The sequence below is a fragment of the Triturus cristatus genome, chromosome 2_2, assembly GCF_964204655.1.
Source record: "Triturus cristatus chromosome 2_2, aTriCri1.1, whole genome shotgun sequence".
NCBI classification, from domain to species: Eukaryota; Metazoa; Chordata; class Amphibia; order Caudata; family Salamandridae; genus Triturus; species Triturus cristatus.
In genome coordinates this window covers 1,019,685,769-1,019,713,482 of record NC_140582.1, presented here as the reverse complement: position 1 = coordinate 1,019,713,482, position 27,714 = coordinate 1,019,685,769, and the positions used below count along the sequence as shown (strand labels likewise).

General features: G+C 45.8%; 1 protein-coding gene across 1 annotated transcript in view; it reads right to left on the bottom strand.

Moving 5' to 3' along the window:
• The window catches only part of HTRA3 (HtrA serine peptidase 3), a 342,569-nt gene that overhangs the window by 223,716 nt on the left and 91,139 nt on the right, over positions 1-27,714 (bottom strand). The window contains exon 2 of the mRNA XM_085642481.1: positions 3,774-3,873. Coding sequence (XP_085498607.1) covers positions 3,774-3,873 — 100 coding nt within the window. The remainder of the gene's footprint in view (positions 1-3,773; positions 3,874-27,714) is intronic.

Sequence of the window (27,714 nt, the reverse complement as noted above, 5' to 3'; positions counted from 1 at the left end):
ATTGTATCCTTTCACTGATCACTTAAGGAGATGCTTTTTAAGTCTCACCTAGAGAGAGCTTTAGTTGTCTGTTGTCAAAGATCAGCGTTGCCAGATTTTAAAACCACTCCCAAGTCCAAAACTTCAGCCCCAAATTGATCCCGACACTGATCGGTAGTACCTCAAATGTAGTCCAAAGGCACGACTCTCATGTAACACAAGCATAGCCTTTATTATAAATCCACTGAACTCACTCCATGCAGGGGATTCTTGGTGGTGATGGTCAGGGTGAGCTCTGTTAACCTGTAGCCTACAGAGAGTCCATTCTTTATTCCTCTTGCAGCAAGGTAGATCCATAGGGCTGTAGTTCAGATGCAGTCAGTCAGTATGCAGGGCCTGATGGTGTAAATCACGTTTCCAGCGTGGCAAGCCTTCTTCTTCTCATAGTTTCAAGCAACAGATCTGAAAGGCTCTGTACCTCTCACATGTTTATCCAATGTTCTCTGGGGGCAAGCAGGAGAGCACTCCTGTCCAATGAGATGCAGGACAACACCCCAAAGCATGACTACTTCCTCCAACGTGTGCAAATCTACTCCCAAAAAGCCCTATTGCCCAAAAATTCATTTATTGGCTGAAATCCCAGCAGAGGATTGATGGAGCAAGGATTCATAAATGAGACTTGCTTGTATGCAATCCTCTCAAATAAATATGTAACCCCGTAATCAACACGTATTGTAAATACTAACCTTACATTATATACGACAGAATCCAGGGGAAGCTTTCCTATGTGCCTTACTAACAAGTAACCTGAGTGTCTTAAAATGGCCGACAAAACGCGGGATTTCTATTGCGCATGCGTCTACTGCATCTACGTAGTATGACACTGTCGCTTTTGGAGGGAAACTTTTGCAGCTGCGCGATGGCATTAAAAATGGTCGCCTCAAACTCACACACTAAAGCACCTGCTGCTGATAAACTAAAACTTGTAAACTCATTAAACACTAATGCAAAAGAATTAAAGTAAGTAAATGGGGATAGAGTAGAGATAAGTGGTATACAATGAAATCATTTATTTCTGTCTTCTAATATGTCTTTTTCTGACTTCGTCATTAGTTCTTATTTGGGCCTCGGAGGGTGACTAGAATCTCTACCCACATGAAATGTGCGCACGCGCATAAAGACTGACCGGAAACAAAGATGGCTCCTGTGTCACTCGGCCAAGAACATCTTGAGTAAAAAAGCCTGGGAACATCGCACTGTTGACCCCAACGAATGAAACAATGTTGAAAAATGTTTAACTTACTGAGTAATGTGAATTTGGGGTGGAATAAAGCTATGGGAAAGTAAATAAAGGGGCGGGAACATAGAACAATCATTCATAGATTAAATCCGTACTTTAGGTGGTGTGATGAACTCACCTCCTCATACTAACCAATTAGAATAGGGTGAAAACATAAAATGCAACATTTGGGGGTGGTACACGAACCCTGAGAATAGTATAATTGAGGTAAGCTAGCTAGTTTTTTTTGTCCGACTTGTCAGAACTGTCATTTCGACTCGTCACTGACCCAACGCTTATGCTGCTCCAGATTCTGTCTAAGACGCTGTATCAGACTTTGTTGTTGCCAGAAACCCTGTCAGAGAGTTCGAGATACTGATCGAAGTATATTCTTCTAGAGGGGTCGCGGAACTGGGATACTTGAGAAGAATAGTGCCAGAGAGGGGTGCGATGCCAGCGTTGCACAATAGAGGAGGTTACCCTTCCAGATTTGAATCTGCCTGATCTTCTACCTGTAACCTGTCTGGAGATTCTATCTGGTCCCTATCTACGGAGTTGGGTTCATCTCGGACCAATAGGTAAATATAATTAGGAAACCAGTCTTTTATGCATATCTCTCTCCTTTTCCCCCTTCTTCCTTTTCCAGGTACCGTCTTCATTGATCATTTTGAAATACTGCTATGATTGATTTTATTTTTTGCCTCTTGAATAGAAGGTGATTACTGTAATTGATTCTTGACTCACAAATTAACTTTAGATAAAGGTTTTCAAAGCTTCCTGAGTCGGTGGTTATTCTAAGAAAGAAGGTAAATGTCATTCTACCTTTAACTAGCTTAGAAACCTGATTCGTCGAGAAGATGAAATAAATTACATTAAATTGGTAAGACTTGGTAAAGGTGAATAACAAAGTTCCAGGTATTATTACACAAAATTGATGTCAGCGGGGTTTCACTAGCTTACTGTGTGAATGTGGTTTGGGCCCAGGTGAGTATTAGATGTATGTGTGACCGGAGCTAGTGACCTATACTCCATCAAGAGCAAGAACTAGTTAAACCAAACTCCTGTATGGTTCATTTCCATAGATCTCCCCCACCTTCCATCTGGTTGAAGCCTGCCATCTGGCTGGGTCAGAGTGGCTGAGGGTAGATGGACTTGGGTTTCACTGCCTGTCCGATTCCTCCTTTGAAGCTCTTGCTTTACACCCCCTGCCCCCTGCTCTGCCACTCCTGTGCAGCAGATAGCCTCAAACCAGCCAGGCTAATCCAGTTAGCCTTGACCAATCAGGAAAGACCACAGGAAGCCTACATGTTGGCTTGCAGACAAAAATGTCTTATAACTTCTGGTCTGTATATTTTAGGATATATTCAACAATAGCATATTGTTGGATTTATCAATATCAATACAATTCTTCTTAGTCTTTGAATGGTATTTTTGTTTTTAATTTCCTAGTGATAGTTATGAGTTCATAAACTATTGCAATGTTATCCTATAGGGCAAAGCATTTACAAAGGAGAAACTGCAATATGCAGTTCCTCCATCATCAGGGCATATAAAACATCTTATATAAAGCCCCTGCTTATAGTTACAGGATCCTTCCCCCCTAGGAAACCTAGGGGAGACTTTAGGTGTCCTGAATACGTTAAAATTGTGTAGATCATCACTCCCCAGAGCTGCTAGCACAAAAGTCAATTTTGGAAGGCACTTTAGTACAATGGGGAGAGTGAAATGTGCAACGTCTCTATCCCCAGAGCACATAAAACACCTTTTAAAATGACCCTCCTTACATGCCGCCGCCCCCACCCCTGGGACACCTAGGGGAGACCCTGGTGGTACCTAATATGCCACATTATTGTAGATTAACACTTCTTAGGTGCCCCTACCACCAAAGTTGAGTTTGGGCACAATTTGCATTTTAAAAACAGTGCTGCAACACAGGGCTGCTTTTAAACTGACCTCAGGCTTTCAGCAGTGCACACATGCAAGTGCAGAAAGGGCTGCTGGCCTCTAAACTGCCATGCCCTATTATATACTAGGGACTTATAGGTAGTTTGAATACCCCTGCCGTATTATGTACTACGGACTTATAGGGTAGGTCATGCCAATTATAAGTGTACCCTAATATACAGTGTACCCTCATGTATGTGTGTGTTTTCACTGTGTTTTCAACATAGCACTGGTCCTGGACCTGGTTAGACAGAGCCCAGGAACAGTCAGAGTCAGTTACCACCTGTTCCAGTCAGCAAAAAGATGGGGGTGTCAGGGCCAACAGGATGACTTTGCAACACTTGCATACTTATACTTGACTTTGCATCTTCTAGTTAAACCATCTGCTTAGTTTATACCGAGCTGAGCTCAAAATTCCTCCTAACAGAAATATTTCTTCTATTAAGCCTTCAAGGTGGTCCGCCCAGTTAACTGCACATTTATAAACCATATACTTTCTATATCAAGTTATATTATAGTGCATACACTTTCATATCATTACATATGTGTGTTTAAAACGAGAGCACAGTACCTCAGGAAAAGCTCGATGTGCACAACAGCTGGAGCAATCTTTTCCACAACATCTGCGATGAAATTAAACTTGTAGCGTGGGCTGTTCCGATGTTGGTGACCTATACTGGCAGAAATAATTGTATATGTTAATAAGAAAAAATATCCCCATACGCTCTTCCCTAAATCTAACATACATTTCTTTATTTTAGAGTTTTATATAGAGTGAACTAGACCCGAAAGTATCAGAGGCCTTTACATGAGCACCAGTTGCGTTACACTTTCATTCACTAATTTTTGTTAGGCACAGGGAGATTAAGGGGCATATGTATCAAGCCCTATTCCTGTTCGCAAACGGGCCGATTCTCAGAATCGGCCCGTTTGCGAACGGGAAAAGGGCTTTTGGGATGTATCATCCCAAAAGGGCATCGCAAATTAGAGAATCGCAAAATTTGCGATTCTCTATTTAGCGATTGCATTTAAGGAATCGCAAATTACCACCAACTTCAAGTTGGTGGTAATTTGCAATTTCTTTGAAAAATGCACTTTTTAGCATTTTTCAAAGTGCCATGTGACGAACATACGTGCCCTTAGGACATGTATGTGTGCCACATGTGCACACATACATATTTCAGGGGTGCAACAGGGTGTCCTTTTGACACCCTGGCACCCTTGAAATTGCATTCTCATTTTGCGATTCTCAAATTGTGAATCGCAAATTGAGAATGTCTTCCCATTCATTCCTATGGGCCTCCTAGCCCATAGGAATTAATGAGAAGGTATTCCTTAATTGCGATTAGCAATTTGCTAATCGCAATTAACGAATGCCAAGGAATCGCAAAACATTTGCGAATTTTTTATTACATCCCGTTTTGCGATTCTCAAATAGCGATTCCCTAAAAATCGCTATTTGAGAATCGCAATAATGGAATTTGATACATATGCCCCAAAGTGATTTGCCCAGAATCACAGGATGTTGAGCGTCCCTGCCGAGACTTACACCCGTTTCCCCAGCTTCGAAGTCGACTGTCCTAGTCGTTTGGCCACGTCCTCTTCCTTACATTTCCTACAGCTTTTGTCCCACCTCTGTGAGTTAGCCCAGTAACAATGAGAAATATACTTTTGGACGAGATGTAGAGAAGAAACAAAGACAGCATCGTTCCCACACCAGACTCCAAGATCTTCCCACTTCAGACAGACAAGAATAACTGGAAACACATGTTCAAGGGTGACCCCAAGTATCTACAACTCCCACGTATCCTCTAAGAAGGTCAGGGGTGTAAGGACACCGTCAAACTAATAGCCAACCCCCCTTTTTAATCCGATGAAGCTGTACAGTGTGTTCCATTGTCAATGTCAGCCAAGTGGCACTGAGACAGGGATGCAGCTTCACTGCCCTGGTCTGTGCAGACCCAGCAGGAGACCTTGCTTTAAATTGTGATGCCTCACTTAGCACAAAGGGCATAATTCAGAGTTCACTGCTAAGGGAAATGCACTGGTTTCTGGAGGAAATGCTGAGTCTGGAGGAGAATCCACCAGGGACGTGTCTTCTATACTCTCCCTGTCCCTCCATGACTGCCCAGTGCTTCATCAGACACTGCCCAGTGCATGGGACCAAGATCAAACATGCAGAACCAGTCATACGTTAACATCTGCAAAGGCGCACAAAGGAATTGGGATTTTCTATTTTCTTAAATTGTCATCATCCAGCAGTATATCGTACCTCTCTCAGAGAATAAAATAATCTCATAAAAACAATTATTTACAGGCTCATCTCTTTTTATCACTTCAAAACATCGGCAGCAGATCACAAAAGGACATAAACAAACCTCCCATGACGTGGCAAGTGTAGACTTCTAAGATACACTAAATGCCATTAGACAGTGGGAAATTAGAGCACGTGAGTGACATTTCACTAAAATATCATATGGAAAACAATTAACTTATTGTAAAAGAAGCTATTTTGTAAAAGGCTGAATTAAGGTGTGTCCTCTTGTTGGCCTTAGTTAAAACAATCATCGGCATACCTAATAGGCCTGGCCCTTGTATAGTGCACACAAAAGCACAACATGCACGCACGCATACACACACACACCATACACCCTCAACACACATTCAGGCACAATTATACACAAGTACTAATAGAGTCAAACATTAACACATATTGAAATACAATCACCAACGAACATACTAATAACACTTGAGTTGTCAAGAACACACAGCAGATACAGTAGAGTCAAATATAGACAATGCATATGTATGCAAACATACGGTCACAGATACATGCCTAAAGCTAGTCATGCACATACAGGTGGATGGATAATGTGTGGCTGCGGGGTGAGATGCTTGAAGTCAGGGACAGACCTCCCGATGGCTGTTTAAGCACATTCTAGAGATGGGAAAAGGGATGTGTTCTTGTATGCAAAGCATCCTGGGGTAGTCATATGGGTCAGAGTAATGGTCTGAGTGTCATGGGGTGAATATGATGGTGTCATGGTAAAGGTGTGAGTTTGATACTGTGACACTGCATGATGCAGTGAGTCAAGTGTGGTGAATCTGAAGTGCAATGTAGTCAGTGTGAAAAAATGCAGTCACTTAAGGCCTGCCTGTGTGTGACCTGTATTGTCTAATAATGCTTTTCGTAATGTTTGGGCACAAGGCAGTGAGCTAACAGTTTCAACAAAAGGAGGGAATGTGGCCTAACGGATCGGGTGGTCGACCTCGGAGCTGGGGAACCAGGTTCCGGTCTCAGCACAGACGCTCAACATTCTGCGATTCTGGGCAAATCACTTAATCTCCCCGTGCCTAACCAAAATGAATGTGTCTGTCTGTAACGTAACTAGTGCTCATGTAAAGCGCTCTGATACCTTCGGGTCTACTTCGCGCTATATAAAACTCCTCAACAAAGAAAAGGATGAGAGGAGCCCGATCAAGACAGAGGAAAGGAGGAGACTACAGCAAAAAGAGACAGCCATGGGAAGAGTAAACAGAGAAGTGGCAATTAGTGAAATGAGCCAGGAGAGCAAACAGCGAGGTAGGGGCAAGGAAAATTGACAAATCAGTGTACATCCGAGAGTAGAACAGAGAAAGAGAGCATCAGTGGAAAAAGAGTGAAGAGAGAGACACGGCAAGGTAGAAGGGAGCTGGGTCGAAGTGGAGCGGAGATGGGGGCAAGAGGAGATACAGATAAAGGTTAGGGGGCGAGGAGAGTGGAGAGAAGGAGACAATGGGTCTACTCACAAACTTCATTTTGTAGTACGTTTAGTAGTACTGCAATAGTACTAGTAACATACAACAAAATGCTAATTACATACATACTAGGGGAGGTCTCCGCCTCTGTCTTTTCTGTGCAGATAATGTGGGAGGTACAGAGGGAAGCAGCTGGAAAATGAGAAATGTGTGAAACTAAAGGGGAAGGATTGAGGGAGAAGGAAGGAGGTGGTTAAGAGCTGGTTATGGAAAGGTTTAAGGAGAGACATGCACCCACCTAAAAAAGAGCAAGACCGTTGCCATTCTCAAGCTACCCTTCTATAGTTACGAGATCCAAACTGCACCCAAAACAGTCGTAAATGTACATAATCTCTGAGCTATAGAAATTTCAGCATCACACATGGCCAATTACTAGTACTGCAACAACCTCCCATAGAAAATAATAGAGGTAAGCACTTCTAATAAAACGCCACAGGAACTTATGTTACAGCAAATGTAATTCATTTAATTACTGTAACTTTAATATATATTTTTGAAATAAATGACTTCTATTTAATCAATTCTATATGTCACTTTTAATAGTTAATACATAATAAAAAATATTTTTTTCAATTTAGATGCAAATTTAAAAAAATTGTACTTCAAAATATAATTGTATTTTAATTTACTATAGTCAAAGTAACTATTTTTTTAGTGAATATTAATGTACATTTTGTAAATTCTACATTACATAAACACACACATTTTACAGAGCGGTGGCCACCACTAAGCAGTAATAGTTAGGACCCAAATAGCATAGGAAATATTTTTTTTGTTTTGCTAATAACATTGGTGCCGTTTGATGACTCTTCTCGAAACTGTTAAAAAAAGCACATCTACCTCTGCTCCTTCCTGGAAAGTTTCAGAATGGTCCGTCAAGTAGGGGCATAGAAAAAGGGGGGTCCCAAAATGCAAATTCTCCATGCAATTTCCTTTGGGAAACCCTCTGTTTTTTATGTGCTTGCTCTCAGCCCCATACTCCCTCCTACCGTCTGTTGTCCTTGTATTTGCTCCAAGCCCCTCCCGATCACCCTCCATTGACCATGTGGCCCCCACACCTGACCACCCTCTGTTGTCCATGTTGCTCCCCAACCATGTTACCTCCAACCAGCAATATTAAAAAAGGCTCTATGACGTGGTCAGCAGTGGATGTGTCAAAGCTCTTGTTTTTCACCTACAGTCATGCTACATATCAGTCGTGCTTTCCCCCACATCCTCTGTAGCCCGTGTTGCCCCCTTTGTGTTGCCTTCTGCCCCACCTTCCCTCCCTCAGTGTTGCGTCCCACCCCATCCTCACTCCCTCAGTGTTGCCTCCCACCCACCATAAATGAAGGAATAATGTGGCTAGCATTGACAGCGTCATTGTACTTTTTTATGTCTCGCTGAGTCAGCGCGCATGCGCTGCTCAGAGAGACTTTTAGTAGGTGAGTTTTCAAAGTGCTGCTGGCTGGCGACAATCTTGTGTTCACGCGAGCGTGCACGCGCGAACCGCCAGCCTTCAGCGCCATCTGTCTTTCCTCTTGCTTGCTCCCTGCCTCCGCCCCACCCCCCACCTTCGCATTTACAAGCGTTTGGGACGCCTGGTCACCGTACTTTCATAACATACTAACACAGACTTGCCCCGCGCTGCCAATTGCCAGCCTAATGCCCTAAATATGCATCTTATTATAAGAGATGAGTGCGTCTCTGTGACTAGCACACCCTCTGAGGGCTTTGCGAGGTCCGAGAGAGCAGATGGTTTTAGTGCCCGCTCCCTCGTGCCTCAGACGGCGAATTGTGTTCGAGGTGCCGGCCGTGCTGACGGCCCCACGCTGCGCTGGCGCTCATCTCCTAGAACCCGATGCTACCCCGTTCGCGGCTGCCTTGTTTACAGCCAGTTTCTGCTATTCCAATACGCGCATCCAGAGTGAGGGATGACTTCGTTTTTCCGTGTGCAGCTCTGCGTGTGCGCCGCTCCTACATATTAAATATTCAACGCCTCGTCAGGGGTAGTAAGAGCTATGTAAATACAATTACAATATCAAAATCAGCTTCGTAATGTCTCCAGGTCAAGCTTATAATGTTCAGCAAAACCGCAGAAACCTGAAAACAATAGGTTGCAGTCCACTTTAACACAGCTATTTTCCATACAGGGTGCTTTTAAACTATAGGTAATGTGCAACGCGGTTAGGGCATATTTCACTTAATGATTTCTAGGTTGTCTGCACATGTAAGTTCATAACAGGAGGTATAGGGGAAAAGAAGCTTAAGAAACTTTATCAGCACAAAGCTTTCTCCAAAGAGTGCTCCTTGGGGGTCGATTAGCGGCTATTTACTTCTTGTGCGCAAAGTTCGCATTGTGCACCATACAAGAGACACTCATCTTTCCAAGCATTACTGTGTGCACGAATGGGCTGAAGACAGCGGGTACTCACCGGTGTCCTCGGACAGCAGGCAGGCAGTGAGCAAAGAAATGAGCAGCAGAAACCGGCAGGTGGAGAGGCCCGGCACGTTACTCAGTGCCCCGGGTTTATTGTATGATTGCATTAACTTAGACATAAATAGGACATTACAAGTGGGACATACAGTGTACGCCTGTGCAACCGCTGCACGAGACACAATTATTTACACAACCACACACACAACCACAAACACAACAACACACACACAACCACACACACACACACAACCACACACACAACCACAACCACACACACAGCCACACATAAAACCACACCCAACCACACCCACCCCCACACCCACACTCACAACCACACCCACACACAACCACACACACACAACCACACACATAAAGGGAGGAGACAACTGCAGCAGGATCTTCGGCTCGATCAGGACAGCAGAACCACCGGAAAAGGAACCCCTCGGCAAGACCTGGGCAGCAAGAAGTTGTCACTGGAGACATCGTGATCCTATGAACAATAGTGTCATCAATGATCTAATCCAAACTGTAAACTGTGACAAATAACATCCCTATATATTGCAGTACCACAAAAACAGCAACAAGCATTGTCATAGCCAATAGGTCTCGCCTTTGGGACCTTATAAGTGTTTTGCCATGCAACAGTTGTTGTTGCACCAAGGATATTGTGCTACATAACTATATACTTATAAGGTCCCAAAAGCGAGACCTATTGGCTATGCCAATGCTTGTTTTTAAACTGTCAACCATGCTGCACAGCACCCGGGCTGCTGAACATCATGGCCACAAAACATTAACAAAGCCTATAGCTCTTGAAGGAGAGACCTATTGAGTTTGCCAATGCTAGTTTCTATTGGTGTGACCAAATTTTCCTTTGTGAATTAGCATAGAAAATCCAAGTTTTGGTTCCCCCACCTCCTTTTTTCCCCCCGCTTGACAGATCAGTGCAAACATTTCCAGGAAGAAGCTGAAGTGGATTATATTTTTGGGGAAAGTTTCACGAAGTTTGTCAAATGGTGCTAAAGTTATTAGCAAAATAAAAAAGGATCTTCCTATAGAGACTCTGATCTAACTATAACTAAGTAACTATACCAAACAAGAATTTGCAATGCAATAGGTCTCGCATTTACGTGAGTTTAAGCTATTGTTATTGTAAATGACAATGTCTTTTATTTATGTTTTAAAAACCAAAACAAGAATAAAAGTCATTGTCATTTACAATGCCAAATGCTCAAACTCGTGTAATTGCAAGACCTATTGCAATGCAAATGCTTGCATGTTACAGCAGATCTTTATACAGCTTGAATAGATCCCTGGAGTCACTACCTTCTTTTAAGAAACATGTGTAAACTGCATTAACCCCATTCATTGCGCCTGTCGGCCAACAGCCGTTACAAGCACTACCTCAGTAGTGTAGCACACGTCCATGGCCGACGCGGCACCGCCCACTTAATAGAATGCCCCGCACCGCGGCGTAATTACCGTCGTGGTAAACGGGTTAAAAGATATACAGTAGTGTAGCTATCGATAGCGGTACAGCGGCACAGGGGCTCAGGGGCGTGAGCGAACCACTGGACTTCAAACATAGATGGCTTTTACTACCAAACTGTCAGAAGAAGTCCCATTTTCCTTTTGTGCATAGGACATATTGCAACCTTGCTGTGCTATTATAGGTATAAGTTCCAGCAGGGACGAATCAGCAGTTCTTACTTACATTGACGATAAAATGATTACCACTGAATTATTTACTATTATCATTTTTCATGGCCGATGGACTTCCCGCATTCTGGTCTTCTAGAAAATTATATGTCTTGCAATTTATCATAGCAATATCTCTAAATCAGAGGCTGTCATGTGGCTGATTCGCCCCAGCCCGAAAGAGACTGTAATATCTGACTGACCTTACCCCTTCCCCCCAAGCTCCTCGTAGCCACTGGTCCAACATGCCTTGTCAATTACTCAAACTTTGCTGGCACTTCCAGCCCATCAGAGGAAGCAGTGCATATACTGTGCAGTTCCACGGCCCAACCACCCACCAGAGCCACCAGTCTGACATACCTTGCAGGTAATCTGACAGTAGCCCGGACCAGCTGACTATTCAGAATTCAAAAAGCTGACTTTATAAGATCCCCTTCTTTGCCTGTCCTTTGTGTCTAAGCTGCTCAACTCCAAAAACAGAGTGCTCCAAAAAAGTACTTTTATATATGGAGGATTCTATAAACAATAATAAATAAATATTTTTGAACAACTCAAGCCCCCTTGTAGAGGGTTGGGGGGAGTCACAAGTAAACTTCCTGGCCTCTTCCCCGTGCCTAACCTGCTCTTGAGTTTGCAATGCCGTGTGGTAACCTTTGGCCCATAGCTGTTTTTTTTGTTTAGTTTTTTTGCAGATTTGTACAGAGTGAACTCGACCTGAAGGTATTGGAGCTCTTTTCACAACACCAGTTAGGTCACATATGGACACATTCCTTTTTTCGTAGACATGGGGAGATTAACTAATCTGCCCAGAATCATACGATGTTGAGCCAACGCCGAGACTCGAACCTGGTTCCCTATATCCAAAGTAGGAAGCTCTGGCCATTACGTCACATCTTCTCTTTCTCTAATGAGTTTCTTTTGCTGCAGACACGACATACGCTGCTTGAGCTGTTTTTAAAATGGCTCAACACAGTAATACTTTCTGCCCACATTCTGCGCTGTCAGGGCTTAAAAACTTCAAGCAGCAGGGTCACGAGAAGAGCAAGACTGGGTCTGTTTACTTTTAATTTTAATCCAAACATCCCTTCACTGCCCCAGCAGATTCTAGCGCTACCTTAGTTTATTGTTGTTTTTATTTTCAGAGCGCCATGCGCGCTTTCAGTTTCACAATAGCAGCCATTAGTGAATAAAACTGCATCCTGCATGCTTGTAGTTTATTGGCTGCCCAGCCCCGGATGAGAGAGCACTTCCTTTTGTAGTCTGCTTTACATGTCAGTTTACGAGGCACAGGAGCTGACGTCAGCGCTACTGGTTTAGTTTCTTTAGATGTGCTTTGGGCTGCCATCTTTTCATAGGCAGGCCCGCTTTGCTGCACTTCTGCTCCAGGGCTGGCCCGTCTCTGCAGTAAACAGTCAGCCTCTCCCGTTGCTGTGTCATGCGGTGCCCATGCATATTAACTTAAGCAGGCGCTGTGATCATGCATACATTACACAAGAGACAGGCTGCTTGTAAAATGAAAGCGCGCATCGCACGCTGTTTAAAGTTTCATTTCAGGCTACAAAGCCTTACCGTTTTACTCTCCTTAAGGGGCAACTAATAAAAAAAAAGAATGATAAAATGGGCACAGTGCAAAAACATCATGCGCGATGCCCATGCATATATTAACAAGTGATGGCTGCTTGTAAAATTAAAGTGCACAGCTCACGCTCAGTGTAGCAGGAAAGCATGTTGTGTCTGAAGTAGTAATAACACATTAAAAAAGTAGTGCTAACAGACTGTTGGACTTGGCCCTTTTTGCAGGGTCATCCCTGAACTTTTTGCCTGACCCGTTTTCAGTGCTAAAGTGCATATGCTCTCCCTATGGTAAATTGATGTATGGATTAGTGATTCCATGATTGGCTGGTTTGGTTTACTTGTCAGACCCTAGTACAGTGCACTGAGTGTGCCATGGGCTTGTAAACCAAATGCTGCTGGTGGGCTTGCAGCACTGGTTCTGGTACCCACAGAAGCAGCCTGTAAAAGTGTGTCTCAGGTCTGCCATTGCAGAACCTGTGTGCAGTCTGGTACTGTCATGCTGACTGGGCAAGTGCACTCACTTGCCAGTCCCTAAACCTTCCCTTTTCTTCATATCAGACACCCCTATGGTAGGCCCAAGGGCAGGGTGCATTGTAAGTATAAGGTAGGACATGTCCTGGTGTGTTTTGCATGTCCTAATAGTGAATTACAGCCATTTTCGTTTTTCACTATTACAAGGCTAACTGTTCCCCATAGGCCAGAATGGGCAGTTTGATTATTACATTTTATAATCCTAAGGGAACATGGTAGAAATTCGAATTTAGTATGCCTGAACTCAGAATGATAAAATACATCTTTTAGTGAAGTTGGTTTTAATATTCTGTGTTTGAAAATACCACTTTTAGAAAGTAGGTATTTTCTTGTCTAGAATCAGAATCAATCAAAACCACTTTATTCGATTAGTTAAAAACATAAAAGTGTACAATACATTTACACAGATAAAGAGGAAAAACAATCCATTCATATACATATTAAAAAAATAAATAATTTACCCCGGTGATTCCCAATATAAAAACTAATTGATCTCTTCCAAAACAGTCAATCTTGATTTCCTTGATCTAATACAGGCAACTAAAAAGCTAGCCACACAAAACATAGTTGTTGGTGATTCCATTAATTGCAAAAATAATAATGCTGGTTTTACCTGGACAAAAGCCTCCTTTCTTAAAATAGGCCGGATAAACCTTTTCCTGGCCTCTAGGTACAATGGACAAAAAAATAAGAAATGCATCACATCTTGGGCAGAAAAGTTGTCACATCTGCAAGGAACCCCCTCTTCAGAACTAAACCAACCCTGCGGAACACTTAAAACCTGATGTATTTGGTTAAAACGAAACTTTGTCAAAAGCCACCTATGATAATTGTTCGTAACCATAGACAAATATGGGTGCATGACCGTGGATAAATTAAGCAAGAGGTGAGCCCTGACTGAAATTTTACCGAGCTCTTGAGATTCTCGCTCAACCTCGCAGTGCTTAATAAAATACATCTTGACCCACCCTAAATCAGCTTTCCTTAAACTTTCGGGGTTGGAAAAGAGTTCAGGTCGTCCTACCGTCTTTGCAATTAATTTAATGTAAGACAGCCACTGAATATTCTTCCAATTATCCAATTTAGAACATTCTTTCAAGATATTGTGATTCATTGTGAGATCCGGGTTCAACCAGGTTCTTATCCATAGCAAAAGTGGGGCTAACTTTAAAATGTCAGAGATATATCCCGTCCCCAATTCTAGATGTACTGAATAGGTCGCAGTGGATTGGGGGAGGCCAAGAAGGGCTCGGAAAAATTTGTTCTCTTCTACTTGGATGGGTTCAAGATTAATATACCCCCAAATAGCGGCCCCATACCTAGCTACTGATATAGTTTTAGCTTGGTAAATTTTCAAAATAGCCTCACAGGGTTTCCCTCCCAACCTTTTTGCGAAGCTCAAAATTGCAGCCGAGGAGCTACGCACAGCTTTCACCTTTGTAGTTACTTGGGGTAACCAGTTGCCTTTATCGTCAAAAACGATGCCCAGGTAGGTGAAAACTTTTACTCTAGAAATAGCCGCTCCATTGCAATAAAACGTTTTAAGATGGTTTTTTCCCTTCCCCAATGCCATTATGTGGGATTTGCCGTTATTAACCACCAGGTCCAGTGATGACATAAAATTACCAAAAGAATTCAATAGTCTTTGAAGACCAAGCGGAGTCCGTGCCAAAAGAACGGTATCGTCCGCATAAAGAAGCACAGGTACGGGAATACCATCAATCCTAGGGATATCAAGGGAGGCAGCTAGCAAACTATCTTCCAGGGAATTTATATACAAAGTAAATAGCAAAGGGGCAAGGATACACCCCTGGCGTACCCCTCTACCAGATTTAAAGCTAGCAGTGCATTTCCCCTCCTTAGTCATCCTAATTGAGGCCTTCAGATCTTTGTGTAGTTCTGCCATAAAATACACGAGGGGCTTGTCCAAGCCTAACTCTATGAGTATCGACCAGAGCTTAGACCTGTTAACCAGGTCGAAAGCCGTAGACAGGTCCATGAAACCTGCATAAATCGATCCCTCAGAAGCTTTGGTGTACTTTGCGATAATTAAATATAAATTCAGGCATTGGTCCTCTGTACCCCTCCCTGATCTAAACCCATACTGGGCGTTAGAGAGAACCCCTTTGTCAGTTGCCCAGTTATTTATCCTGGCCAGGATAACTTTTCCCAAAATTTTAAACGATGAATCTAACAGGGATATAGGTCGATAGCATCTAGGATCACCCCTTTGACCCTTCTTGAACACAGGGATTATAATAGACTGGGACCATGATTTCGGTGGGGCTACTAAAGATGCAGAGTTAAAAACATTTAACAAAACTTTGGCCCAGTACTTGGGATTAGCCTTGTACATGTCCGTAGGCACCCCATCCGGACCTGGTGCCTTACGACCGGCCGAGCCCTCAATTGCTTTCTCCACCTCTTCGATGGAAAAAATGATAGGAGGGAGGGGAGAGCTAGAAATTGGGATCTTAAATACTTCCTGCTCAAGATTACTCCCATAAATATTTTCAAAGTGGGCTAGCCAGTCTTCCTCCGGAATATTTAATTCCAACGCCATGTTCTGGGAACCGGATAAAAAAGGAGAATTAATAATTTCCCAGAATTTGGAACTATTTTTCAGGGTAGCGTTATCCATTAGGGCTACCCAAGCTTCTTCTTTAATTTCCCTCTTCCGTGTCATTATTACTTGAGAGTATGCTTTCCTTAACTGTGTGACCAATCCTTTGTTCCTCGTTTTTTCATTAAGGGCTTTTTTAAGTTGTGTTAAAGCTGAAGTACAGTTATGATTGAACCAACCTTGGACAGTTTTGGGTTTAACAGGGCCTCCTTTGGTGGTAAGTTCCGTAGCTACTTGAGAACAAATGGTTTCAAAGGCCATAATTATATCTTTGTCATAAGAAGATGGGTCGGTACATGTATTTAATTCGAAACCAACCTTTGAGACAATTAAATTAAAAAAATCTTCAGGGATAACCTTGGACCATTGTAATCTCCTCCCTTGATCTTTAGGATTCACCGAAACCACCACAGGAGTCAAGTTCCGTTTATCTATAATTGGAAAAACATTGGCCAAGATCAATATCACCGGGTTGTGATTGCTAAAACAGGAGCGCTGGGCGTTATAAAAAAGTACATAATTTAAAAGCCCTGCTGATAAAAATATATAATCAATTATGGTTTCCCTATCGCTAGCAGCATAGGTGGGGACACGAGAATGCATATCCCGAAATCCAACCTCATAGAGATCGGAATTTGCCAAAAGGGACTCCATGGCAACCCCTTTAGAACTATGTTCAAAGTGTTGGGGGTTTGAAAATTCAGGGCCATCCTTATCTCTATAGTGACAATTAACATTGCATAAATGAACATTAAAATCACCCAACAAAATATAATGGCAAAAAGTGGTATGATTGTCCTTATAGGATTTTAAAAATTCGGTCAGCCAGAGGATATGCTCGTTAGGGGACTCTTCTTGCTGGGAATTATAGCAGTTGATTAACAAAAACTTAACATCATTTGCCAAACTAACTTCCAAAATAAGACAATTATAGGAAGTACTTACAACCTTCTTGACACAGCCCAAAATATTTACAGTAACGAGGAACATGAGGCCTCCCCTATCTCTTCCCGCATTAGAGCTCTGGGCCGGTACAAAATAAGAGGTATAACCATCCATCCAGAAGTCACAGTCCTTGTCCCAAGTCTCTTGAAGGGCAATGATGTCATATAGTTGTAAAGTGTCTAACCAACCACGGTCACTCTTCTTTGACCGTAAACCCGCAATATTCCAACTCATAAATTTTATGGTTTCACCTGAATTAGAAACAATATTAACGGAGTTTGATTGTGAGGTTCCATGGTGCATTAGGGTTTCAGCATTTACTCTGGGGACAGGATTTACCACACTAGCGCTCCCCTGAATTACAGAATCCTCCTGTCAATCACAGGCGTCTAGGCCTGAGAGTGCCTCAAATCTATTTCGGGTAATAATGTTATGGTCTTCCCAACAAAAAGTTGCCCTATTGTCCCACTGGGGTTCTGGAAACCTCTGGGGGGCCCTAGCTAGAACGGGTTTTGACACCACTCTGTTCGGGAAACTCCCATAACATTTGTAGAAATAACTCAACGAGCGCGCACACACACTAGTGTTTTCAGTTGTCAAGGAAGCTGCACGTATCAGGACTGTATTAACATGTTGTGGGGATCTAAAATTAACTATAACACAGTCCCCACTGCAGCCTTTCTGGGACGGACCAACCCACTTAGTCCTTCTGGTGGAAATAATTTGATCAGCAAGATGTACTGGAAAGCCACATCTTCTATTGAGCCAAGCTATAGTTTTGTTTTTTAGCGACTCGTGTGTTTCCTCACCAGAATGGGCGTGCAGATTTCCTAGGACGGGCACATTAGTCAAGACGACCACATAAGGAGCACACTCAGGGGGAAGATTAGTAAAACCAGAGGAAGTTCCAAATCTAGAAATAGAAGTACCATCCTGTCTCACAGAGGGTAGCTTAGCTGGAATAGTGGGAGGTGGAGGGTCAGAACAAGCAGGAACTGGAAATGCGGGTGCCTGGGAAGGTGGTAACGGGGATTTTATAACATTATCATCAATGACCCCAACACAGCCAGTATCGGACGACTTAGATTCCCCACTACGTAGCAGAAGTTTCGCTACCAGCTCACCAAGCCTCTGTACTTCCTTGTTGGTATTTTTTAATTGGAGCAGTAAGCATTGCGTATGCTTGGCTAACAGGGTCTCAAATTTAGCCTCAAGAGTAGCTATTAGTGACGCAAATTGGACTGGGTCTAGAGTGCTACCACCCAGTCTACTTGTTTCCTGAGGACCAGACCCCGAAGCAGTATTATTTTGAGCTTTGTGTAAAGCTTCTGCTCTTTTTTTGACAGGCCTCCCCCCCCCTTTTATTTAAAAGTTTCCTACAAGCTCTTACTGGTCTTGGGCTAGGGAGAACCTCCTCAGTAGCATCGGAGGCCAAATCCTGAGGATCGAAACATTCCTCCGAGTTTTCAAAAAGAACCTGGCCTTCTATCGATGCAACTGGACTAACACATACACTAATATTATCGTCAAAAGGGTTTACAACCACAGGTATACAAGTGGTATCAGGCAGAACGGAGGGGCCCCCCTTCCCAAGTGAAAGCCTACGATCATTATTAATTTTATTGACCATTTTCACTAAATAATTATCCATAGGGCCGGCCACAACTGTACCCGAATCCGGATTGTTGCTCGACATAGTCAGAACACAAATCTAACAAAAATGTCAACCCAAAAACGAGGAGGTATATACTGCCCCCAGTCAAAGTTCTCATTGAAATATCGTAACTATATGTCACGCAAGTCCACAAGCAATCAGTTCCTCACGACGAAAGGTTAACAGCAAACTCACGTGTCTTGGGCTCAGGAGTGAAGTCACAAGAGTCGTGGCCCAGCCCTGCCACGGTCTGCCCCGGACGGCCACAGACGGTCCCGCCCTTGTCCCGGGCTTCTCCCGGCGCCCGCCCGCGCGCGTCCCGCGACGCGGGGGAAGCAGCAATCTTTTATGCGCCTCCGGGCGCTTCGATGTCATCAGGGAGCGCCGGGGCACCTGGGGGTTGAAGTTTTCCCCGCTCCGGGCAGCACGACGAAGTGGCAGCCCACGGCCAGCGAGGGAGCACCAACAGAGCACCACCAAAGCCAGCGGCGCAACAGGGAGGGCAAGGACGGCACCCCCGTCAAGGAGCAGGAGCAGGACAGTCCGGTAGGTTTTTCTGTTTTCGCGCTTTCCCGCCCCACCAAGGAAGCAGCAATCTTTTATGCACCTTCGGGCGCTTCGATGTCGTCAGGGAGCGCCGGGGCACCTGGGGGTTGAAGTTTTCCCCGCTCCGGGCAGCGCGACGAAGTGGCAGCCCACGGCCAGCGAGGGAGCACCAACAGAGCACCACCAAAGCCAGCGGCGCAACAGGGAGGGCAAGGACGGCACCCCCATCAAGGAGCAGGAGCAGGACAGTCCGGTAGGTTTTTCTGTTTTCGCGCTTTCCCCATTTTCTTGTCTAACCATCCAAACCTGCCTCTGCTAGGCTGTGTATTCCTTGTCTGGAGTTTGAGTGACAGGGGCTGGGGGATTCCAGGAGACAGGGTGAGTCAGCACAGGGCTGAATAGAGAGATCTGCATCTAGATGGGTGGGAGGAGTTGCACCTGGGACCTGAATAAGGCTGTACCTTCCCTCCACAATGCTGGCTCCACCTCCTGTGGTGCGTCTGATGTCTCTGCCCTGCACTCGGAAAGGAAAGAAGGAGTCTTGTCAACAAAGTGCTCCAGGACTGACCAGAACTGGTTTGGACATGGCAAAGGCCTCTCTGCCTTCAGAGAACAAAGAGAATCTTAGTATAAATATTGGGACCCAAACCCAAGAACTTTAGATCACTTTGGGAAACAAGAAGAAACCTTTGCTGAGGAGTGGAACCAGAAGAAACTGAGGAGAGACTATCCCTAAGTTGAAGTGCTGCTTGGGGGATTGGCTTGCAGTGGTTACCTGACTGCCAAAGAAAGGAGAAATGACTTTGTGTGCATTTTCATTCAACTTGTGAAAGATCTCCAAGGGCTTGGAAAAGAGCTTGCCTCCTGCTGAATTCTCATGGATAACAGACTTCATCCACCAGCTGCCCAAGAGTTCTTTTAAAGTGCCTGCAGTTGTGCTGGACTTTTTGCGGACTTGCGTTTCGCAAGGTACTGCCGCTGCCGCTTCACAACACGAAGCGCCTCGCCTCACTGGAGAAGAGGATCGATGTCACATCAGACGCCGCCGCATCCACGGGAAGCGCGTCGCAGAAGAATCGTTGAGTCATCGCAGGTCCACCGAAGCACCTCGCATCGCCAGAGAAGAAGATCGACATTGCATCAGACGCCGCAGCATCTCTGGGAAAAGTGTCGCAGGGCCTTTCGCGGCTCATCGCCGGAGAAGAGGATTGACGTCGCATCAGACGCCGCCGCATCACCGGAAAGAGTGTCGCAGGGCCTGTCGCGGCTCGCATCATTGTGGAAGCAACTCTCATCGCCGGAGAGGAGGATTGACGTCGCATCAGATGCCGCCGCATCACCGGAAAGAGTGTTGCAGTGCCTGTCGTGGCTCGCATCGTTGTGGAAGCAACTCGCATCACTGGAGAAGAGGATCGCCGTAGCATCAGGTGCCGCCGCATCACCGGGAAGCGTGTTGCATCAAGGAGAAAGTGCTATCTTTGTTTATTTGCACCGGATCTTCAATGCATCACCGTTCTTGCAACACTTTCATTGCCCTGCGAGTCGCATCTTAAGATACATTGAACTCTGAGTGTCGCATTTACCATCTTATGAGAACTAAGCCAAATTCTACCATTTTAAAGTAACAGTATTGTGGATTTTTGTCGTTTATGGTCTTGTGTTAAATCTATATAAAGAATACTTATTTTTTTATATAAAACCTGTGTGGTGTCCATCTGTAGTGTTGTCACTTGATTACTGTATGTGTTCACAAATGCTTTACACACTACCTCTGAAATAAGCCTGTCTGCTCGTGCCAAGCTACCAAGGAGGTGAGCAGGGGTTATTTTAGTAGTGTACCCCCTTACCCTGACTAGACACAAGGGTCCCTATTTTTCATAGGTACCTACCTATGCCAACTAGAGACCCCCAAATCTAACACAGACTTAAAAAGGCGAACCGTGTAACAACTGAATTAAAGGGGCGAGTAGCCATGGGAGGTTACAAATGAAGACAAGGAGGGACTAACAAGCCAATTACTGAATCAGAAACCAGCATTTATGAAGGACAAAGACACAAGCTAATGAAAAATATAGGCAGAGAGTGGGCAGGGCTTCTCTACTATACCACACTACAAGCAAGACTCGCAGAGCAACGCATGCGCACTGGCTCAGGCTCGACCTACAAAAGTGGCGACCGCTGTGTAGTTACATCATGATAAAAGGCATCACTGCAAAGACTGTTGATTCCCGAACAGAAATTTGCACCCTCAGCTGTACCCCGCGTGCTCATTCTGGAGTGAATTCCATTGCTATCAGGATGCAAGAGTGTTTAGGGTCGCTCATTCGACTGAGCATGTATTTTTTAAATTGTGCTAATCAGTGGACAGTATTTCCCTTGGTCTAATTTTTATATTGTCAGAAAGTATGCCACATCTGGCCCACCCCAAAACTGTTGCGTCAGAGATGAAATCAAAGCAAATCGACCATTTCTGCGTCTGATCGAGCAGGTGATTTTAATTTCTGCGCTCATCCAGTTCTCACACTGAGTTTTGGACACGGTGATAAATCCTGGGCTGAAGGGGGGCTGCTCAAGGGTTAATTCTTTTGGCATTAAATAACTACAATTATCAAGACAGTAACAAAATATGCTGTGTGACATTTCGAATAAAGTAAAAAATAAGGTATTTTGATTTAAAACACACACAGATTCATTATCCCCATACGACGCGTGAGAGAGGGGAAAGCCTGCCAAGGGAGAGTTTTCACATTCACCCCCCCAGATCTGCTGTTTCAGATCCTCTGTGCGTGAAGTTAGTGGACAGGGCACAGTAAAGGACGCTTGCAAAATGTAACATTATCGGTGTACACCTTTGCAGTGCTTTAGTGCATCATGTTCCGCATTAGTCTCTCATCTATACTACAAAAGTATTAAAAACAAGCTGTAAACTCACATCAAGGACACATTTGTCTTTCGTTTATTGGCACCTTCCTGCCTCTAGTAAGTCGGATCTGGAATAAGAAGCAGCTGGGGTTGTCTTGGGTCTGGCACATTATATTCCGGGCCAGGATGCTGGGCATTGGGGTTCCTCAGGGCTCAACCAATGGCCCCCATATGTTTATGTTACTTATGGCAAGGGTATTTGTGTGCCAAGTGGGTTGGATTGTCACCTATATATTCAAATTACGGTCCATCTGGAAGAGGGAATCAAGAGGAAGGGAAACTCTATTTGTGTTTGTCTGCGTCCCCTTGGTGGATGGAAGAAGGCACATTAGCACTCAGTGGTGGAAACACAGAAATTCTAAAACCGTGAGCGGCAGTTCCATTTCCACGTCTGTGTGTTTTTCACATTACGTTCCAGTTCCACTCAATTAACTAGCCATAGTGTAAAGATTCTGAGCAATTATCTGAACCAGCAACTATTCATGCTACTGTAGTGACGAAAAGCTGCAATTTTCATTTGCTATAGTTGCGAGACTGTAAACTGCATAACTGTAAAGGGGGGGCCGCTCGGCCCTCCCGCCCACATGGCGGTGCGGCGCCCCCCCTTCCCCGGCCTCTCGGTGTTGGGGGTGCGTCACGGGGCGATGACACGCGCGGCGTGCCCCCACCTCTGATGGGCTGATGCCTCCCCGTGACCCGGAGGCAGCTTTTCAGCTTCCGGGTCAGGGGGGCGGGTCGGCCGGGGGACGGGCCGGCTGGGCCGGCGACCCCTGGTGCAGCTGCACTTTAAAAGGCACGGGGAGCGAGCTGGGCGCCCTCTTGCCCTTGGCTCGCTCCCCGCGTCTCCCGTGTGCCCCACGCTCGGGGCGTGCTAATTTTTCTTTTGTTGTTTCAGGTCGGAGCCTTTTCGTGAAGGATTGCGGCGGAATCACGAGCTACTTTCTGGAATCTGGCCAAGGAGTGAACGGAGGAAGCAGGAAGGTGCAGTGAAGCCGGTTGTGGGTGGCTGGTGCGATCGAAGCCGGATAATCTTCACGGAGCGCTTCAGGCAGCGTGTGTCCCTGCCTTTCTGGTGTCTCCCTGCCTTCGTGGGTGTGACCGGGGAGAGCGTCGAGTGCGTCTCATCGGTAAGGTGTGGGGGGGGGGTGGCTGGTGCCAGTCGAGCGGCGAGATAGACTGCAGGGGTTTTGATCTGTTTCACGCGTTGGACCAGGTTGCTTTTCCCTGGTGGGGGGCGAAGCAGGATACAGCAGGGCAGCCACTGGAGGGAGACCAAATAGGAAAATTCTTGAATTTTAAATTGTTTGAAGCCGGTTCATTGCTCATTTCAATTTTCCCAGGGAGGGGGCGAAGCAGGACACAGCAGGGCAGCTGCTGGAAGGGAGACTAAGTAGAAAGGGCAGGTGTTAAACAGTTTAAACCCGGTTTTTGAAGTATATTAAATGAGATTGGTGTAAATTGTGGGTCTGGATAAGGGTTTTGGTTGCTGCAAGTGTATTCCAGGCACTGGGATTGATTTCACAAAGTGTGTTCCAGGCTATTAATATTTGTTTTCTCGTAGGAAGCTTGACTCTGGTGTCTCTTTCCGGGGGCAGACTACAGATCACGGGCGCAGAGCACAGCAACGGGCTGAGGACACACGGGTCATCGGTGGTAAGAGGATTGAGGCGGGCCTGCATTTCATTGCTTCTGGAGGGCCGCGGGGCTTGAGACCTTCCTACAAGGGGTTGGCGCTCGCCCACACGCTAAGACTAGCTTGGTGTGTTTTGCGGTCACAGTTGCATGGTGCTTACGGCCATCTTCACATCCCCCATCTAAAAAAGGTACAATCGCCGGTGTTTGGCTAGGATTAGATTGCATCACGATTGTGGAATATGCCGGGGGCGCGAGTTAATAAGAGTTCCCGCATGGAGCAAATGATGCAGGTTATGATGCGCAGGATGACGGCGATTGATAGGCGCTTGGGTAAGGTTGATGAGTTGGGTAGGAATGTGGCTGAGATTAATCAGAGGTTGGACGGGCCTCAGGGTCCACAAGGCAGGCCAAAAAGGAGAGTCAACCCACCACAGCCTAAAGGTGATTTTGTCACCCCTCCTAAGAGGGGCAAGTCCAAGAAAACCGCACGCACCACGCTCACGTATACAGCTGAGGGGGAGGGTATGCCAGGGGGAGTGCCTAAGGATGCTCCCGTTATGCCCCCATTGGCACCGGCGGGGCCAGCTCCTCTTATACCAGCATTGCCGGTTATTCCCCCTGCCACCCCAGTGAGCATTGCCCCCGTCCCAACCCCCCCGAATAATGTTGTCCCGGTGGAATTGGCATCCCAGATAGCCGCTGTTTTACCCTGGTTACAGTTGGGGGGGGTATTGCCATCCTCTCAGTATCATTCAGCAGAAGCCTTGAAACTGGTTGAGATGATTAAGTTGGCCAGGGCGGGGGAAGGGGCACCATTGGCACCAATTACTCCCCTAACAGGTTCCGCCAGCGAGCAGACGGCAAAGAAGGATGGGGCGACGTCGCAAGGCATTGACAGTGGTAAGTAGGTGGCTTTGCCTTTACTTAAAGATGGTGCTATGCCCTCTAGGAAGGAGAATTTGGGGCAACATGTGTCGCAGGCTGTGAAAGAGATGATCTGGGCGGGCAAATATATCAACATTTTCTCCTTGCTGCTCGATAATAGGGAACTTGAATACACCAAGTCACAAAAGGAATGGATGTTGCCCAGTGAATGGAGAACAGAGTTGGTTAAGTTCAGAGTAGCGGAGACATTTGTTAACTGGATGAGGGCCTTTTCCGTGTTTAGTGCCATTACAGCGGAAAGGTCGCCCAATTTATAAGCTGAAATGGCCTGCTACCAGAGCAGGATTGCCATGTGGCGCGAGACACAAGTGGGGAATGGGTGGAAGGAATATGACATTTCATTCAGGAAAGCTAAGGAATTCAATCCCTCTCTAGCATGGGATGTGGTGCATTCCCTGTGATGGTACAATCAGATATCTGGGGGGGCAGCAGCGATGGGGGCAACCGGTTCACAAAAAAAATACCCGGCCAAGCCGCAACAGCCCTTTCGGCATGCGCAGGGAAGTGAGGTACCAGGAAAGGGTAAGGGTTGGGGGGATAAAAAGGGCATATGTTGGGATTTCAACAAACGGTCCTGCACTAGGGCAGCGGGCACATGTAAGTTCAAACACGCCTGTTCCTTGTGTGGGCACCCCGAGACCTCCTGCAGATTTAAGGGTGGCAACCAGGGCTCCAGGGGGAGAAGGAAACCTGAATAGACTAGAGAAGGGTTTAGTATCGCACACTCCCATTGATGTCATGGCAATGATTCCCTGGCTGAACAGATACCCAGATCACGCAGCGGCTAAATTACTTCAGGAGGGATTTTCTTGGGGTTTCAGGATACCGGCAGGAGGGTACACAGGTAAGACTGAGTGTAGGAACCAACTGTCTGTAAAGCATAACCCAGGGGTAGTGGCTGCAAAAATTGAAAAAGAATTACGCCTGGGTAGGTTGGCAGGACCTTTTGACGAGGTGCCAGTGCCCAACTTTGTTTGTTCCCCACTTGGTGTTGTCCCTAAAAAAGAGAAAGGAGAATATACACTCATTCATAATCTCTCAGCCCCAAGGGGGGCGTCCTTGAATGATGCTATAGATGAGAATGTCTGCAGTGTAAAATATGCCTCTTTTGACCAAGCGGTAGTGTTGCTTTGGGGCCTGGGTCCAGGGGCATTGATGGCCAAGTCTGACATAGAGTCTGCATTTCGTCTTCTCCCCGTGCATCAGGGGGATCACCACCTTTTGGGGTTCAAGTTTGATGGGAAGTATTACATGGACAAATGCATGCCCATGGGTTGTTCGATCTCGTGTGCCTATTTCGAGAGGTTCAGTTCCTTCTTGGAATGGGTAATGAGGCAGGCGACCAGGCATCAGCAGGTCATGCACTACCTGGATGACTTTCTCTTCCTGGGTGCGGCTGGGTCCCAGAAGTGTGCACGGGCATTGCAGGAATTTTGCGCGCTCATGCGGGCTTTTGGGGTCCCGCTGGCGCCGGGGAAGACAGTGGGGCCAGCTACTTGCTTAGAATTTCTGGGCATTGAAATAGACTCTGTTGAGGGTTGGCCAAAGAGAAGGTCTCGTTACAACAGCTTCAGGAAACAGTGGGCCAGTTGAATTTCGCGTTGAGGGTGATACCAATGGCTCGCCCCTTTTCTCGCTTAATTGCGCAGGCTATGAAGGGCCTGCGAGAAAAACACCACCGCACTAGACTGTCGCTTGAGGTACGCCAGGACATGCAGATATGGATGGCATTCCTGGAGGACTTCAACGGCAGGGTTGTCTGGCCCGGCCCCCCCACTACTTCAGCAGAGTTAGGTTTATGGACTGACGCTGCTGGGAGTGTTGGGTTTGGTGCCATCCTTGGAAACATAACATTCTGCATAACAAATCAGTGATATTCTGGTCAGACAACATGACGGTGGTGGAGTGCATCAATCAGCAAGCGGCACGCTGTAGGTTCATACTCCGCCTCCTGAAGGAGATTGTGTTGAGATGCTTGCAATTGAATGTTGTATTCAGGGCAAAACATGTACCAGGTGTCCTTAATAATGCAGCTGATGCACTCTCTCGCCAAAAAATGCAGGTATTCAGGGAACATCTTCCATCAGCAGAGCCTACACCGACACACTTCCCGTCAGCGCTCTGGCAGATTGGTGCCCCAATTTACAGGACCTCGTGGCTGCCAGCTTAGCCCCCAAGACAAGGACAGCGTATGAAGGGGCGTTTGGTTCATATTGCACTTTCTTGGGGCGTGACTGGGAATCCAAATGGGCTCTAGAGAATAGCTTTACAGATTATCTGGGTAGATTGCATCAGGAGGGTCGCTCAGTGGCCACAGCTATCAGGCATAGGGCAGCTGTCTCCTTCTACGCACAGGCAAAGGGAGTAAAAGATCCAACTAACAGCTTTGCGGTGCGGAAGGGTCTGAGAGGTTGGCGCCGCTTACAGGGCAGCACGGCTGACACTAGGAAACCAATAGGCTTGGGGAGACTGACGGCATTACTGCCTGCATTGCATGACGTCTGTAGCTCAGGCTGGGAGATACAATTGTTTAAAGCAGCTTTCACATTAGCCTTTTATGGAGCATTGAGGCTGAGCGAGTTGGTGGCAGCCTCCAATGCAGATAGGCAGGGGGGTATCCAATTCCTGAACACAACAATACAGGGAGACAAATTGTGGGGGACAATTTTGAGATCAAAACTAAACTGATCAGGAGTTGCGGGGGGAGACTGTGGTACTGCACAGGGCGAGGGCTAATCCTTGCTGCCCGGTACACCATGTGGAAACTTTCATCAGGCAGTGGGGTGGACTGTTGGGTGGGTCGCTCCTACTACACGCCGACGGCACCCCTTTAACCAAATACCAGTTCAGAAGAGTCATGGAGTTGACTATTGCCAGGATGGGCCTTGACCCGAAGGAATTTGGCACACACTCCTTTAGGATAGGCGCAGCCACTGAGGCAATCACAAGGGGTCTGCATGTGAACAGTGTTAGAAGAATTGGGAGATGGTCACCCAATTACAATTGCTACAAACGGTATGTGCGGGTACACATGTTGTAAAGTACCTAGAGTTTTGCTGACATTGGGTTGTTTTTTCTGGTTTTGCAGTTCCTTCCCTCTTTGACGCAGGCGGAGAGCTTGCTTCGGGTCATCATCTGGATTCATCGGCGACTCATCGTGGCGTGAACAGTCAGGAACACAGGACGCGGTCAGGCAGGGTTTGGATTGTTGGTCATTCATA